General features: G+C 36.0%; 1 protein-coding gene across 1 annotated transcript in view; it reads right to left on the reverse strand.

Annotated features, from left to right (window-relative positions):
• ACADL (acyl-CoA dehydrogenase long chain) overlaps positions 1–15933 on the reverse strand; it is a 30004-nt gene extending 14071 nt beyond the window's left edge. Inside the window, exons 1-7 of the mRNA XM_081261114.1 lie at positions 15527–15933; positions 11745–11900; positions 9634–9771; positions 7653–7817; positions 5625–5691; positions 1046–1210; positions 99–200 (exon numbers count right to left, since the gene is read on the reverse strand). Of these exons, the coding sequence (XP_081117240.1) occupies positions 99–200; positions 1046–1210; positions 5625–5691; positions 7653–7817; positions 9634–9771; positions 11745–11900; positions 15527–15603 (870 nt within the window). The 5' untranslated portion in view covers positions 15604–15933. The remainder of the gene's footprint in view (positions 1–98; positions 201–1045; positions 1211–5624; positions 5692–7652; positions 7818–9633; positions 9772–11744; positions 11901–15526) is intronic.
• Between the last annotated feature and the right edge of the window lie 518 nt (positions 15934–16451).

The following is a 16451-nucleotide window of genomic DNA, read 5'->3' on the forward strand; positions in this document are numbered from 1 at the left end:
TTTCCACAAGTTTTACACACATTAATTTATATAGTTCTATATTATTTTACTCCAGTCCAATATCTAATCAATAGATGGACTCTTCAAACATTTCTGACCTGTGGAAGCTCTTGCATGAGATAGTAGAAGCCTTTATTCTCTTCTCCAAGTAAGGCACTAGCTGGCAATCGGACATCTTCAAAAAACAGTTCTGCAGTATCCTAAAAGACCATATAATTGACTAGTGAATGAGCTCATTTATGTTTCATTATAACCCAGTGAAGAGACTTATTATTTCCATTCAAGGAAAACAAAACAAAAAAAGAACCAAATTAGAAGCCATGTAGGAGTGGTTAATGAACATAAGTAGTAAGGGGTAAAACAAGGATTTCAAATCCAGGTCCTTCTAATTCTAAAACTTATGGTTTTCCCACTGCAATGCCCTGTCATTCAAGCTCTAATACTGTCCAGCTTTCTAGGAACTGTGTAAGTGGAAATTTCTAATACTTATTAAGCAAAACATTTTCTTTGGTAGTGTATAGAAAAATATTTTCTGTTCTTCATAATTTTCTTCAGTAATTTTCATACAGATGGTTTATTAAAGCATGCAGTTAATTTTTCCATTTCCTTTTTTTTTTAAAATAAATCTGGGGACTGAATCCAGGGTTTTGTGCATGCCCACTGAGCTATACTCCCAGTACTTTTTTTCTTCGTTTTTTAAATTTTGAGACAGGGTATTGTCAAGTTACCCAGGTTGGCCTCAAACTTGTAATCCTGCCTCAGCCTTCTGAGCAACTAGGATTACAGGCATGTGCCACCATGTTCAGCTCTAATTTTGCCATTTCTAAATCAGATTTTCAAAATATCCTAATTCATTCCCACTGCTGAATACTAGAAAGAGATACAGTGGCATTACTGAAAATGAATCTCCACTACCATTTTTGAAAAACATTTTAGAAATTCAGATAGGCAGTTGTGATTGTACCACATGTAATTCTCTATATATCTTATTTTCAATGATAATAACCTCAGTTATTATCTGAATAAAATTTATACCATGACTTACCTGGGCTTTTAATCCCATTTTATGTAGCTTCCGTCCTTTAATAAATCCTTTCATTCCATTTTCTACCAGAAAAAGGCTAATGCCATGGGCCGGAGAGCGAGCTTCACGATTTGTGATTGCGACTACAATCACAACATCACTTAGCCAGCCGTTAGTGATGAATACCTGTAAAAACCCAAGTACACTACAATGCTCTGCAATATTGAGGTCCATGTTCAAGTTATGATTGAGGGAGAGCACATTCAAGAAGACTAGAACAAGCAGAACATACTTCATACCTCTCTCTACATATCAATACATTCAGGGTTGATTGATTCATACATGAGATTGTTAAAGAGCAGAGGAAAAATTATCCAATGCTTCAAAGAATGAAGCATATGTATTTTCTTTTTTTTAATATTTATTTTTTAGTTTGAGGTGGACACAATATCTTTATTTTATATTTATGTGGTGCTGAGGATCAAACCCAGTGCTTCAGGCATGCTAGGTGAGTACTCTATCACGGAGCCCCTGCATTTTCTTAATATTATAAATATTAACAACAATTTGAAGAGATTGTGTTTTTTATAATAAACCAGATTGTCTATTAAAATGATATACACTGAATTTCAGAGGAAAGCCACCCATTAGAAAAGGAAATCTGCTCTAACTGGCATTACACTATTAAGTATCTATACTCCCAGATTTATCACTTCTTGAAAAAGCCTAATTTTTATGTTTTTTTAATAGATAGACTACTTTTTAAAAAATAGCCTAAAGAAGGAAGAGATAATCATTAAGGAAAAAATAACTAAATAGGAGGGATTATTCAAAGATATTGATTCAGAAAACAAAATATAACCAGGGAAAATATTAATAATTATCTCCTCATTCTACATCTTTCCTGGGTCATCTCAGCCACTTTCTTCACTTTAGTCATTCACTACATGCTAATGAAGCCAAATATTTATTTAAAACTTATTTATTGATAGGATCTATACCTTTATACCTATCTGCTTTTGGACAGTTCCACCTGAAGACTCCTGGGTAGAACACATGCCTTCCTATTCCAAATTCCTATCCAATCCTGAATGTCAACCTGTTTCCCTATCTCAATGAATGTTTCAATAAATCATGCTATCATCTTGCTTCACATTTAACTTGACACCCGGTTCTTTTTTCTTTTTTTTAAGTTGTAGATGGGCACAATATCTTTATTTCATTTGCTTTCAAGTGGTGTTAAGGATAGAACCCAGTGCTTTACCACTAAGCTACAACCTCAGCCCCTCAGAATCCAATTCTTCCTAATCCGTTTTAAAACTTTTAAAATCTATTCCCCTCCTTTCACTTCTGTTATCATTACCTTCTTTCTGGTTCTTATCATTTCTTGCACAAGTTGCTACAATTGAACCCTCTGTAGTTCTATAATCCATCATAAGACCAAAGGGATCTTTCTAAAGGGCAACCTAATCCTATCACCTTCAAGAACCTTTGTATATCTCCTAAGATGCTACAGAATAAATTCAGCTAGGATGCATTCTACTCATCTTGGACTGAGTTCAGGCATCATATCTTTCAAAAAGTCTTCTAAATTCCTTAGCTTAGCTAAGTGCTCTAATAGCACCATCAATTTACCTAGCATCTTAAGTGTTTATCATACTTACTCAAATGATCTGCTTTTATTTCTCTCTTCAAAATATTAGGGGTATAGAATGGTGATGTTTATTCTTATCAATTAATGTCCATGGCTTTATAAGATCTGTGCTCTAAAATGCATAGTGCTGATGTATTCAAATAATGGGAAATGAGAAAATTATATTGTTTTCATCTATATGACAGTAAATGAAGGCAGTGGTGGTGTGATTGTTGGTGACACAAAAATAAAAGACACTCATCCCTCCCTACTAGGACGCCTGGCCATTTCTTATTAATATGTCTATCCTCAGCTAGTAGATTTTGGCATATAGGAGGCCTTCAGAGATGTTCTTTGAATATATATATATATATATATATATATATATATATATATATTTTTTTTTTTTTTTAAGAGAGAGAGTGTGTGTGTGTGTGTGTGTGGGAGAGAGAGAGAGAGAGAGAGAGAGAGAGAGAGAGAGAGAGAGAGAGAGAGAGAGGGAGAGAGAATTTTTTAATATTTATTTTTTAGTTCTCGGCGGACACAACATCTTTGTATGTGGTGCTGAGGATCGAACCCGGGCTGCATGCATGCCAGGCGAGCGCGCTACAGCTTGAGCCACATCCCCAGCCCTTTGAATATATTTTGAAACATGCATTCTCCAAAAGGATTCTATAAATGATGGGAAAACTGTTGTTTTCAACAATGTGGCTCCATCACTTCCTTATTCCTATCAAAGGTTTCCAAATTTTCCTATCTTTCTACAATAATAGTAACCATTTGATGTAGTTGACATAGTTGAGTAATTTTTTGTTTGTTTTGAATCCAGGAGTTGAAAACTAAAATATTCTAAAAATAAACAATGGAATAGAAAAAAAGGAACAGTTCATAGGACAGAAACTATTCACTTGTATACTCTGATCTCAGATTGGTAAAATCAAGGGAAGTTTCCAAAAGTTATTTTTGGAAGTAATTTCAGAAGAGGATGAATAGATTCTGAACCATCTGTACAGTCACCTAAACTTATATGAGTATTTCCGTCATGACTCATTCCCTTCCTAAGAAAGTTGTAAGATAATTCTTGTTGGTGGCCTTTTTAAAAATTTCCTAATTATGAAAATCAAAAATTCAAAAAGGACTGGCATTATTTGTAATGAGAGATGTAATTTTTTTAATCAAATGCTTATAGTATAATATAAGCTCATTGTAGATGCTATATAGATAGATAGGATGTAGTTATAAAGAAAGAAAAATATTCAGAGTCCATAATATAAGTACCATTAGGAATTTCCTTTCTCATCTCTTTTCTTATTATTAAAATTCTATATGTGCATTCTGTTTATTCACTTAATGTTAACATAACAATTATATATACTTAAAAAACAGTGTTGACATTTTAGTGACTGCATATTAGTTCTGATGTACTGTATCTGCTTACTCATTTCTTCACTTTTACTTGTTTTTTACCTTTTTACCATTCCTAATTCAGTTTTTGAAACAGTCAGTGGTATCTTTCCTAAGTGGTTCCCACAGAAGACTGTAACCAAGCAGATTGGGCCTGCTTAGAAATCCAGTCACAACAAATGTGGTTCCCATTCTACTTTTGACCAAATACCCCACTTTTCTTTCAAAACAGCTTTCTGTATGCAGGGTATTAACTGATTATATATTGAAATTAGCACCTGTTTCTTATCCTTAGCATGAATAATTTAGACTAATATCTCTTAAAGTATATTTGAATAAATCAGTGATTCTTAACATTCTATAAAAAGAAAATTTCCTAGGATACAAAACATACTGTATCCAATTTTTAGAGATTCATAATGTATATCAGCATATCAAAGAGAAGTTATGCACACTTTCCAAATTTATTTAATAGCACAGGTATTATTTTTCTGCATAGTAATTAGAAAACTTGATTATGGAATGTTACTTAGAACTCGGTTGCTCAAAATTTGGTCTGCAGTCTGATGTTGGTTCACAATTGTTACCAGTCTCTGATAATATAAGTACAGAAATTGAGATCATTTAGAAACTTTTAGGAATTTGACAGAGCTATGATTATATTTGACTTTGTAAATATAAAGGTATCAGCCTGGGCTGGAGATATATAGCTCACTGGAGTTCAGTGGCAGAATGCCTGCCCTGCAAGTGTGAAGTCAGAGGTTTGATTCCCAGTACCAAAAAAAAAAAAAAAAGGAAAGGAAAAATTATTAGACTAAAACTAACTGGAAATAAAAAAAATTTTAGTAAAGAAAATAGGGCTGGGGACATAACTCAGTACCAGAGGACATACTTAGCATGTATGAGGCCCTGGAACTCCCAGCACCAAACAAACAAAAATAACACAGAAAAACTCACCTTCAACAGACCCTGGAACATATTTTCAACAAGACTTCTTATAACAGTGTAGAAAATGAATATTTTTTCTTCACTTAATACTCAGTCAACAAAAAATATATACTAAGTATATACCAGACATAATTCTAGGTATCATTTTCCCTGAACGATATTAGGTTCTAAGAGATATGTTTGCTCTTGAGCCATCTGTGATCCTGTTTAGAGGAGCTCTCTAAATCTGTACATAGGATTGAAAAGGATTCTATGATCTGGTATCTTTCAAACTCTTTTTGATATTTATCAGAAAGCTTTTTCCCCAGTCTTTCATAAAGTTCAGCTATTGTCTGTCCCATGTTAGGGTAATATAAACCTAACTTTCCCACTTTTCTCGTTTTTGAGAAGAGCTGTTTGGAAGCTAAAACCACCTTTGAGGTATCTTTAAGAACACATGCAGCATGGAACACAGATGGGTTACCATAGATCTTGTGTCATGTAAATAAGTTGTAAATTTCTCTCCACCTCACAAATACTTAAGTAAACAATTCCTAAGTGAATCCTTACATAATAACATCTTTACCCATGGCATGACTCTGGAAAGAAGGGTCAGAGAAGTCCCTCTTTACCCACCTTGCTTCCATTGAGAATCCAATCACTTCCATCCTTTTTGGCATTTGTTCTTACTCCTTGTAAGTCACTGTAATTGAAAGAAAAGACAAAAAAATTCATCAGTGGGTAAAAAATAAATTAGACAAATGCTATTATATAAGTATATATACAGTGTGATCATTCAAACTGGATATGCCATTATAAAAATCTTAATATAAGAAATGTTCACACAATTGAACTAAAAAATCATGTCTAATATATTATATTCTAGTCGTTCTATGAATGAATGTATGATTAAGATTAAATAACCTTGGGCTGGATATGTGGCTCGGTAGTAGAGCACTTGCCTAGCATATCAAGGCCCTGGGTTTGATTCCCAGCACAGCAAAAAAACAAAAATTAAATAAATTAGCCAAACTTCATAGAGTACATAAAAGCCCAACAATGCTCAAAACCACAAATTGGCTCACTCTTGAAATTATGTATCACAATATATTTTACCTACCTTTACATACTTTGGTTCCTTCCTCTACTTCTTCTCATCAAGAATTTAGCTATTAAAAATACTATTTCTCACCAGATGTGCTGGCACACTCCTGTAATCCTAGCTATTTGGAACCCTGAGGCAGAAGGATCACAATGTAGTGAGATTCTGTTTTAAAATTAAAAAATAGCTGAGGTTGTACCTCAGTGGTAAAGTGCTGACCTAGCATATATAAGACCCGGTATTCAATACCCAAACGCAAATACTGCCAAAAAAAAAAAAAAAAAAGACTACATCTAAAATGCTGTTTCTTGTAACAAACTTGCTCTAAAAGTAGAATTTTTTAAAAATCTAAACAGTATTTTAATTAAAATATGAAGAAATATAGACAGTATTCCAAAGAAAATTTATTTAACAAATAAATTTATCTCCTGAACATTTTAAAAATACAACCTTGCAATTATTTTTCCATAGATTTAGACACACCTATAAATGTATATTTGTAAAATTGGACCATACATAATAATATCCAATGGTTTTTTATCTACATAGAATATCATCATGTGAATTTACCATGATTTTTAACTAACAATCCTCTCTTGTTAGAAATTTAGGTTTCAAAAACCTACAGTGATTAGCATTATTAATAAATAGTCCACATATATTATGAAATTTTTCTGATTCTTCTTCTATGTGGTCTTTATATTTTTATACTCCAGGACACATTTTCTTTTTTATAACTCTATATTTGGATGAATAATGACCCCTAAAATATCAGGTTGTAATCCCTAAAATCTATAAATGTGGCTTTATATGGAAAAGTATAACTTAAGGATGTTGAGATGGGAAGATTATAGTGAATTATCTGGATGACCTGTAAATGTAATCACAAACGTCCTTAGGAGAGAAAGACTGAGAGAGGAAGATTCCATAAACAGAAAAGGAAAAAGCAACGTGATCACAAAGGCAATAAGCCAAGGAACACCAGGAGCCACCAGGAGATAGAAACACAAGGAGTAAATTCTTCTCTATGCCCTCTGGAGGATGCTTGGCTCTCCTGATAACTAATTTGGGGCCCAATGATACTGATTTTGGATTTTGGGCCTTCCAAATTGTTTAAAGAATCCATTTCTGTTGTTTAAGTCATAAACTTTGGTGGTAGTTTGCTACAGAAGCCACAGGAAACTAATGTATTCTCTTTGAGTATTTACCTTAAATTTTAGTTATTAAAGTAAAGACTTTTCTGCTGGGCTACTGTAATACCAGCTACTCAGGAGGCAGAAGCAGGAGGATTGCAAGTTTGAGGCCAGCATGGACAATTTTTTTAGCAACATCCTGTCTCAAAATAAAAAATAAAAAGGGCTGGAGATGTATCTCAGTAGCAAGAAAAAAGTACATGTTCAGTACAGACACAATTTTTTTCTTTTTTTGAGTATTTCTGATTTGAGGTCATTTGAATTCATGGATGCAGAACTGACAAATATGGAGAGCCAAACATACTAAGAAAATGTTTGTTATTAGGGCACTGCTTCCAAGAATTTAAAATCAAATGAAGGTTGACTTACCTTCCAGCACCAGGCTCTGTCATTGCTATGGCACCAATACATTTGCCTGCTGTCATCTGGGGGATGAAGTGCTCAATCTGTTCTTTTGAGCCATAGTTGGCAATATAAGGCATGACGATATCTGAATGAAGACTAAAACCTGGCCCTGTACAATTTGAATATGCTCTTTAAAAGAAAAAAAGTATTAAAAACATAAGATAGTTATTTTGTTCTACTCTTAGTGTCTTTAATTTTCAATTAAAATGACTATTGGAACTACAAAGTATTAAAGATCTTTTTTTTTTTTTTGGAGACAGAGAGAGAGAGAGAGAATTTCAATATTTATTTTTTTTAGTTTTCGGCAGACACAACATCTTTGTTTGTATGTGGTGCTGAGGATCGAACCCGGGCCGCACGCATGCCAGGCGAGCTTGCTACCGCTTGAGCCACATCCCCAGCCCCAGTATTAAAGACCTTGATTGTGTGGTAGGTTGTGTGCAAACAGCCTGTTTCCTCATAAACCTATGACCTTCCTGAATGTTGTTTTTATTCTTCTTTTTATTGTTGGTTCTAAAATAGTAACAGTGTTCTAACGGCTCAATAAATAATTATTTAAAGAATTAAGAAATAAATTACTGATAACCTACAATTGTATAACCCTAACACATCAACTATTTTTATTATGGAAAATTATCTTTGGATATATCCTAATGTAGATGTAGTCCCTATGAATTTTTTACTTTGCTGTTTTCTTCTTAAATTATATGACATAACAAAAATCCTCTTTTTAACTTAGTTTTTTATTATAATCTTAAAAAGCTGCGAAATATTCCAAATTATTTATGTCCCATGATTTTCTTATTCATTATCTCACTGTTACAGATTTAAATTGCTTCAAAATTTTGGCAATTATGATCTGACATGATAATGATTTCTGAATGTAGCTTCTATTTTTTCCTATTAAATTATTTTTCAGATAAATTCCCCCAAATGCCATTCTAAATCAGAGTGAAAACATTTTTACTTTTTATACATATATTTACCTTTTTAATCCCCTTATAATGTCACCAGTAGTATATGAATATGCCACTTTTACCACTTGTCAACACTATGTGATAAGAATTCTCATTTTCATAAATTTTGTAAATATATATAATGATACCTCCAGGTTAACTTAATTTACAATTGGTTGGTAGTAAGGATGAACTTTTTCCACTTAAAAAAGCCTAATTGGGGCTGGGGTTGTAGCTCAGTGGCAGAGCACTTGCTTTGCATGTGTGAGTCACTGGGTTCAGTCTTTAGCACCACATAAAAATAAACAAGTCCATCTACAACTACAAAACAAAAACAAAAACAAAAAACAAACAAAAAAAACCTAACTCATTTTTTTTATAAAGATGTTCCTTCGAATCTTTTGTCCATTTTAACTGAAACCTGTGTTCTTATATATTAGACTTCTAGTGTATTTGATAATAATTTTCCATTCTGCTGTTCTCTTTAAAATATCTTTTTAAAAGGAAAAAATAACCCTATGAGCCAACCAGAAATTAACTCTTTAACTTTCAACAGTACCTATTTCAACAACATAAAAGAGGATTTTCTGATTTCCCACATTTAAGAAATGCACAGGAGCCAGGCACAGTGGTACATGCCTATAATCCCAGCAGTTTGGGAGGCTGAGGCAGGAGGATGAGTTCAAAGCCAGCCTCAGCAACTTAGTGAGGAACTTAGCCACTCAGTGAGACCCTGTCTCTAAATGAAATATAAAATAGGACTGGGGATGTGGCTCAGTGGTTGAGTGCCCCTGAGTTCAATCCCTGCTACCAGCTCCACCCACCCACCCCCAAAAAAGAAATGCAGAATAGTATAAGTGCCATAATCTTTCACATTTTACACTGAAAAATTTTCTATCTTCCCAGAAGATCAGAAAGCATTTTTTATTATCATTTGAAAAAAATGAACATTCAAAACATGACTCAACTTCAAATGTCTCCATACTTACTGCTCTTCCCAAACAATAGCTGTGGAGTACAAGTCACCACCAATACCACCATACTGCTCTGCAATATTGACTCCAAGCAGCCCTTGTTTTCCAGCCTTTTCCCAGAGTTCCCTGGGCACTTCTCCAGCTTTCTCCCATCTGCAATTAAATATTTAAAAATCAGATAGATTTCTTTCAGATTATTTAAATGGCCACACTTTGAATAATTTTGTGCAGGAATGCATCCTTGGTTTAAGGTTAACTGTGCACACTGATCATACCCTTCTATTTGTAACTGGACTCTACTTATCATTTCTCCTTCTTTTTCTCTTCCTTATTTCTTCATATTTGGCACTTTCTGCCTTCTTTCTTCACTATTTATTCGACCTATAAAATATACCCACTGAAATTCATGAGTACAGTTTTGCTGGTTGGTGCTGGCATCGTGCAAGCTTAGTTATGCCATATAGTCATGGGAATCTGCCTAACCTGTCTTGTAAAGACAATTCTCTGCATCTTTCCTGAATTTATAGCATATGAAAGCTGACATGAGGAAACCACCTCATTACATTTAAATTGGAATGACAGGAAAGCAGAAGCACCTTACAGCATAGATCTATCTGTCAAATAAATTTCTGAGAAGACTGTGCCATCTCCTCCCTCACCCCCACCCGACTGGAGGGCCTCAAGCTTGCTAAAGGCCCATCCCTAACTTTTCTTCTTTAAAAATGGAAATAGCATAGTAAGGAAACCATGGATAGTCAGAAATAGTGAAAAAAATGTGAAAATATTTTTGTGTTTTTTTAAGTGGTAGATACAGTTAGTAAGATATGGGTTATTTGAGTACTCCACTCAAAATTTGTCAACTCTATTATCTTTATTTCAAGGCATTCTCAACAATAGTTGTGAAACAAAATTGAAAAGCAGCAAAGAAGCCAGGTATAGTGGTGCATACCTGTAATCCTCAAGAGGCTGAGGCAGTAGGATTATAAATTTAATGTTACCCTCAGCAACGATTTAGCAAGATCTTGTTTGGAAATTAAAAATAGTACTGAGGCTCAGTGGTAAAGTGCTATTGGATTCAATCCCTGGTACCAAAAAAAAAAAAAAAGAAAGAAAGAAAAAGAAAAAAGAAGACCCTCTTAGAATTAAGTATGTTTTATTTCTTTTATCTTCAAAAAGCTGATTTCTTTTCACCAGACCAGTCACAGCTTCTGAGTTTAGCTAATTTTGGTCATTATAACCAAGAAAGTATTAATATAAAACCTGGGTATGGTGGCACATGTCTGTAATTCAAGTGACTGGAGGGAGTAGGGCAGGAGAATTGCAAGGTCAAAGCCAGCCTGAGCAACTCAGCAAGATCCTATCTCAAAAAAGTTTTAAAGAGGGCTGGAAATGTAGCTCAGAGGTAGTGGCTGATCAGCTACCAAGATTTGTACTCCACTGGCCTTTTGAGCTTTCCTTTAGTTCATTCATAAAACAGAAAAAGAAAGAATGTGAAATGGACTAGCAGTTTGCTGCTATTTACCCATAGTTTTCAAAAAATACTTTTCTTGAGTAAATTTCAAATTTTTGAATGTTCTCACTATTGAACTGTATGTTATACATTTTAAAATTCATTTAAGACTGGGGATATAGCTCCCATGGTAGAGCTCTTGTCTAGAATATATGAGGCCCTGGGTTCAATCCCCAGTACAACAGAAAAAAAAAATGTAGCTCATTGGCAGAGCACTTACCCAGCATGGGCAAGGCTCTGGGCTCTATCTTAAGCACTGTGGGGAAGAAAAAAAATAAATTAAGATAACCAGGTATGATGGCACATTCATGTAGTCCCAGATTCTCAGGAGGGTGAGAAGGGAGGATCACTTGATTCCATGATTCAGGAGACTAGCCTAGGCAACACAGTGAGAACCTATCTTAAAAACAAAACAAAACAAAAAAAGCGCAAATCATTTAAAAAGGTATAAACTTAAGAATCCTAGGATATTACAGGATTATGGTAAAGAACAATAAAAATGTTAGTAAAGCACTGACATTATTTTTTCTGCACAATATACAACATTCTAGGAAATAGTTATTTTCATATTTGGTGCTTTTATATAACATTGAAACATGAAGGTAGGTGAGCTTACTCTGAATGATGAGGAACCACTTCTTCTTGAAAAAACTTCCTTACACTTTCCCGGAAAATGTCGTGCTCTGAAGAAAAGATTCTTCTAATTCCTACATCTGTTAATTTTTTAGCAGAAGGAGATTCCAAACGTTTCTCCCCTCCAGAATGAGAACATCTTTAAAAAAAAATGCATTAAGAAAAAGTGAATGAATTGTTATTCTTCGTAGCCAAATTAATGCTACTGAACAACATAGCTTTCCTAGAGACACTTTAAAGCATCACCACTTTTCATAGGATGTCCCCTACCTCACTGGAATTAAGAAGCAATTTATCATTAGTCAACTCAGTCTCCACTTCCAAATTTCTAAAGAGGATAACACCTGGTACTCACCGCAGGTAAAATATAGTGTTATCACAAAATACATAGATTAAATAATGTAAAATGCAAACAGTACAATATAATAATACCGTTTTCACACCATATGCAATGTTTAAAATAATGCAAACCCTCCAAAATTAACATTTTATCCAGAATCCCATCATTTTAAATGGCTGGTACATAAGATATAAACTGTGATGTTATTACCACAATGCAGAGCCAAACCAAATGTATATTAAATGCCCACCAGTTTCTGCAAGGATTTGTATAGGATTATTCAAGACCTTCAGGAACTAATCCTTCCCCTCTCTTCCCACCCCATCCCACCCCACCCCATCCACCAAACTTAAAATGAGACTGCTCTTTACAGTTCCTTTAGTTCAATCTTCTTTAAGGTTTTTTCCCCTCTGGAAGAAATTTTGAAAATCTGTGAATTCCTTTGAACATTTTCCAGCTCACATATAAAAAACTTGTATCATATACTCAAAGATTATCCAAACATGTTTTTGTTTCCTATTAAATTTCCTTAGTGGGACTCTGCTTTTTAAATTTTTTAAAAGTATTTGTCTAGAAAAGAACTATTTCTTGTGATAAGTAGACTTAAAGTTTTTTTTAAAGAGCTTTTAACTAGACATTAAAATATGACTAAGGCCTTCCTAATTATCATCTTTAAGAGTTACAGTAAATCAGCTTAATATACTATTAGTAATCAGTCTTGCGTGTTAACATTTAGGTTATTTCAATCTGGATTGTGTCTGGTGTAATCTAGGAACAGCAAGAAGGCCAAGTGTGGCTACAGTGGAATGAGTGGAAAATATTTATATAAAGGCAGAGACAAAAGGAAACCAGAACATGAAAGGTCCTTCCAGACCACTGTCATGTTGCATTGAGTAAACTAAAATTTACTTTATCCCTCCAGTTGAAATGATTGATTCCAATTTCTTGCCACTAAAAATAAAACTATAAGTATATATGTGTCCATATAGATTATCCATAGTTGGGATTCTTCTAGGGAAAAAATAAGCCAGCTCATGTCACAAAAGAAGAAATACCTCTAGAAGAGGGTCTGGAGGAGCTCTTGGAGGAGGGAGTGGGGCTGGACCCAGAGCCAGTGTTGAAGGAAAAGAATTTCAGCAAGTGTCAGTAGAGGGATAAAGACTTATTTAGGAAAGGAAAGAAAACACATTCAAGGGAGAATATGTGCTACCTTAAAAGCAAGAGACCTGTTTTCAGGTTCCCAGGTCTTCTTTTAAAGGAAACTTGATGAGGGATGGGTTAGGAAAGGTATGTGAGGGTGACATCAGTCTGACAGGCTGATGTGGTCTCCATTATCTGACCCATAGATAATATTGGAAAGTCTCCTAAATGATAGATTTATTAAAATGTCAGATTTATTAAAATGTCCTATCTGTCTTTATGTAAACTATTTATTGGTAGACTAATGAACAATGCACAAGGTAATTTTCATAAATGGGTGAATTTACAGTAACTTTAGGATTTATGATTTCCCAGAAACTTGAGGGTGAAAGGCCTTGAAGTGAGACTGGCTTGGAGAGTGAAAGGCTGGGAAAGGTATGAAGAAACTTAAATTATTTTCTTAATTTAGTAAATATTATACATTTTCTTTCTACATATTCTTTTTCTTCTTTCCTGCCTTATTAAAACACTGAATCATTTGTAAATAATAGTAAAGACAATTTATATTCAAGTTCAATTGGATCTTAATTTTTTATATCCTATATTATGTTAAGGAAATCTTTTCCAAGTAAAATACACTAGGACACATGAAAGCAAAAGAAATGCCAAGAAAAAAATAAAGATGTTGAGGTCAGCCCAGGTGGTCAAGAGAGACTACATAGTGGGAAGAAATCAAAACACTTAGCAGCAAGTTTATCCTTTACCAAATAAATTGGCCTTTTCTCCCCTGTTGAAAATAGGAGCAAGAGGCTTTACCATTCACAACCCTCCACAAAACTTGGGAGACTGGTTGGCTGGTGAGCAACACAGGTTATTCAAAGCCGGCTCTCAAGAAGATAGAAGAGATCTTTTTCTTTCTTAAATCTTCATTTTCATTTTTTTTTTTTTACTATTTTTCTTATTAGTTGTTCAAAACATTACATTTTCAGGGACACAAGGGCCTCCAAACTTTTATAAAAGGAAGCACAGTAGACAAAGGGCAAGGAATATACATATGTAGAAAAGCAGCTCTCAGGAGGTTGCTTTCGATTTCAAAGAGGCTCTGTTTTACTAGGGCCCTAAACTACTAACCTTCCAGACTGGGCTCTGTAAATTCGGCCTCATTTACATTTTCAAAAGCAAATAATCTCCACCATCGCACCCCTCAACAACTGAAAGCTGGTTATAAATACACAATCTTAGGCCTAACTTCATACCTATGGAATCAGAATGAGTATTTTAACAAGATCCCTGAGTGATTTATATGCACATATAAGTTTAAGAAGTCTGTTACACTAAAACTACAGTCTGATGAATGAAAGAGTGTCTCAAGTCTTTCCTTTTCTAATATCCCCTTTGTAAGGATAGACTTTCTTCCCATACTTCAACTAAAATAGCGAACTGATCTTTGGGGTCCTATAATTTTAAGAGCATAAAGAAGACCTGATACCAAAAATTTCAGGGTTACTCTAGTATGATGTTCTGGGGTTGAAATTAGAAAAGTATGTGTATACTAAAGTGGCCAATTCGGTGAGGCCTCCTGAACCTCCCGAGAGTAAGCATTAAGTCTTGCAGCAGAGTGCCTTACTTCAAAACAATGTAGTAATTAGACCATTTACCTGCCCTCTCACCCTAATTAAATAATGAATCCTATGTGCTTCCAGTTTGTTTATCCAATGAATGGATTTTATGCATCAGGCGGTGTCTGAAACGTTTGATCTTATTATAAAACACCACCTTAATAGTCACTGAGCCACTTAGAAGCTCCTTCAATAATCCCTCTGTATTTAATTAGTTGACGGATTGCTAATAAATCTAAAGCTGATTCTTTGTCTGATGGGGAGTTCGCCAGGTCATTTGTGTTGGATTACTGGCCCTAGCCACTTTTTTCCGCCGCGTCGCCATAGGCTGAGCGCTGGTCCCAAGTTCGCTATCAGGTGGCTGTCACACGCTGCAGTCCTAACTAGGCCAAAGGTCGCAGCGGGGCTGCCGGAGCATCCGAATTGCATTTTCCAGCTCCGGGTCCCGCCCAGGCCGCGGGACCAGCCGGGCGAGACAGGGCTCCGGAACGCGCATTTGGCGAAATCTTCCCCGGCTCGTTGGAGGGGGCGGCCCCGCGCTGGGAGCCAGGGACCAGGCCCATCCGCTCGTCCCAGGCTCGCGGCGGGCCGGCCCGGGGATGCCATCCCCTCCAAGACCCCGAGAAGGGCGGCGTGGCCCCCGCCCCGCATCCCTGCAGCACTCACCTTACGGCGGGCGGCGGGCGCGGCAAGCAGCAGCGGCCCAGAACGCGCAGGGACCCGAGGAGGAGGCGCGAGGCCATGGCGGGACAGCAAGGGGCGGACGACAGGGGCGACGGACACGGCTCGGCGGTTCCTCTGCGCCCTCGGCAGGGAGGGCGTGACAGGACTGCGGGTGGGCGGACTCTCCGCGGGACCGGCCAACTGCACGATTCCAGTGAGCTCCACAACACCTCACTGGCGCCCAGATAAAGGCTGGGCGCGCGCACTTCCGGAGCCACCGGCAGCAACGAGCTGCCCTTGGAGCACCGCCCTGTCCCTGGGCTCTCCCGGGCCTCAAGCACCCATTCCCGGCCTTGGGCGGCTGGAGGATCCCGAACCGATGGGCTGGGCGAAACAGGAGTCTCCAAAAGCCCTTGAACACAGAACTGCAAAAATGTACATGAAATGTACTTCGTAATAGTGGAAGTTAATTTGCTTCACATAGACAACTATTTAAACACTGTTTTCAAAGAATCGAGCTGTTATTACTTTTTTCTTACAAAAATTAATGGCTAATTCGTGGGGAAAATGAAAATAGATTCAGTATACAAATAAAAATTCAACTTTAATTCGATTCTCCAGTAGGTTTTTTGCTTGCTTTTCTGTTACTGGGTATGAACCCAGGGATGCCCTACCACTGAGCTACATCCCCAGCCCTTTTTGTTTCTAATTTTTAGACAGGATCAACTTCTGATTTTGCCCAGCTGGCCTTGAACTTGATATGCTTCTGCCTAGGCATCCTAAATAGTGGGTTTATAAGCATGGAACACCATGCCTGACTTTCCAGTAGTTCTTGATTTGAATTCATATCTTGCCATTTCCTTTCTACTCAAGTCATCAATACTGTTAAATAATTCATGTTTCATCTCAATGATGTCATAGTTATTGA

This window comes from Spermophilus citellus (genome assembly GCF_964194105.1).
Source record: "Spermophilus citellus genome assembly, chromosome: 11".
Taxonomy (NCBI): Eukaryota; Metazoa; Chordata; class Mammalia; order Rodentia; family Sciuridae; genus Spermophilus; species Spermophilus citellus.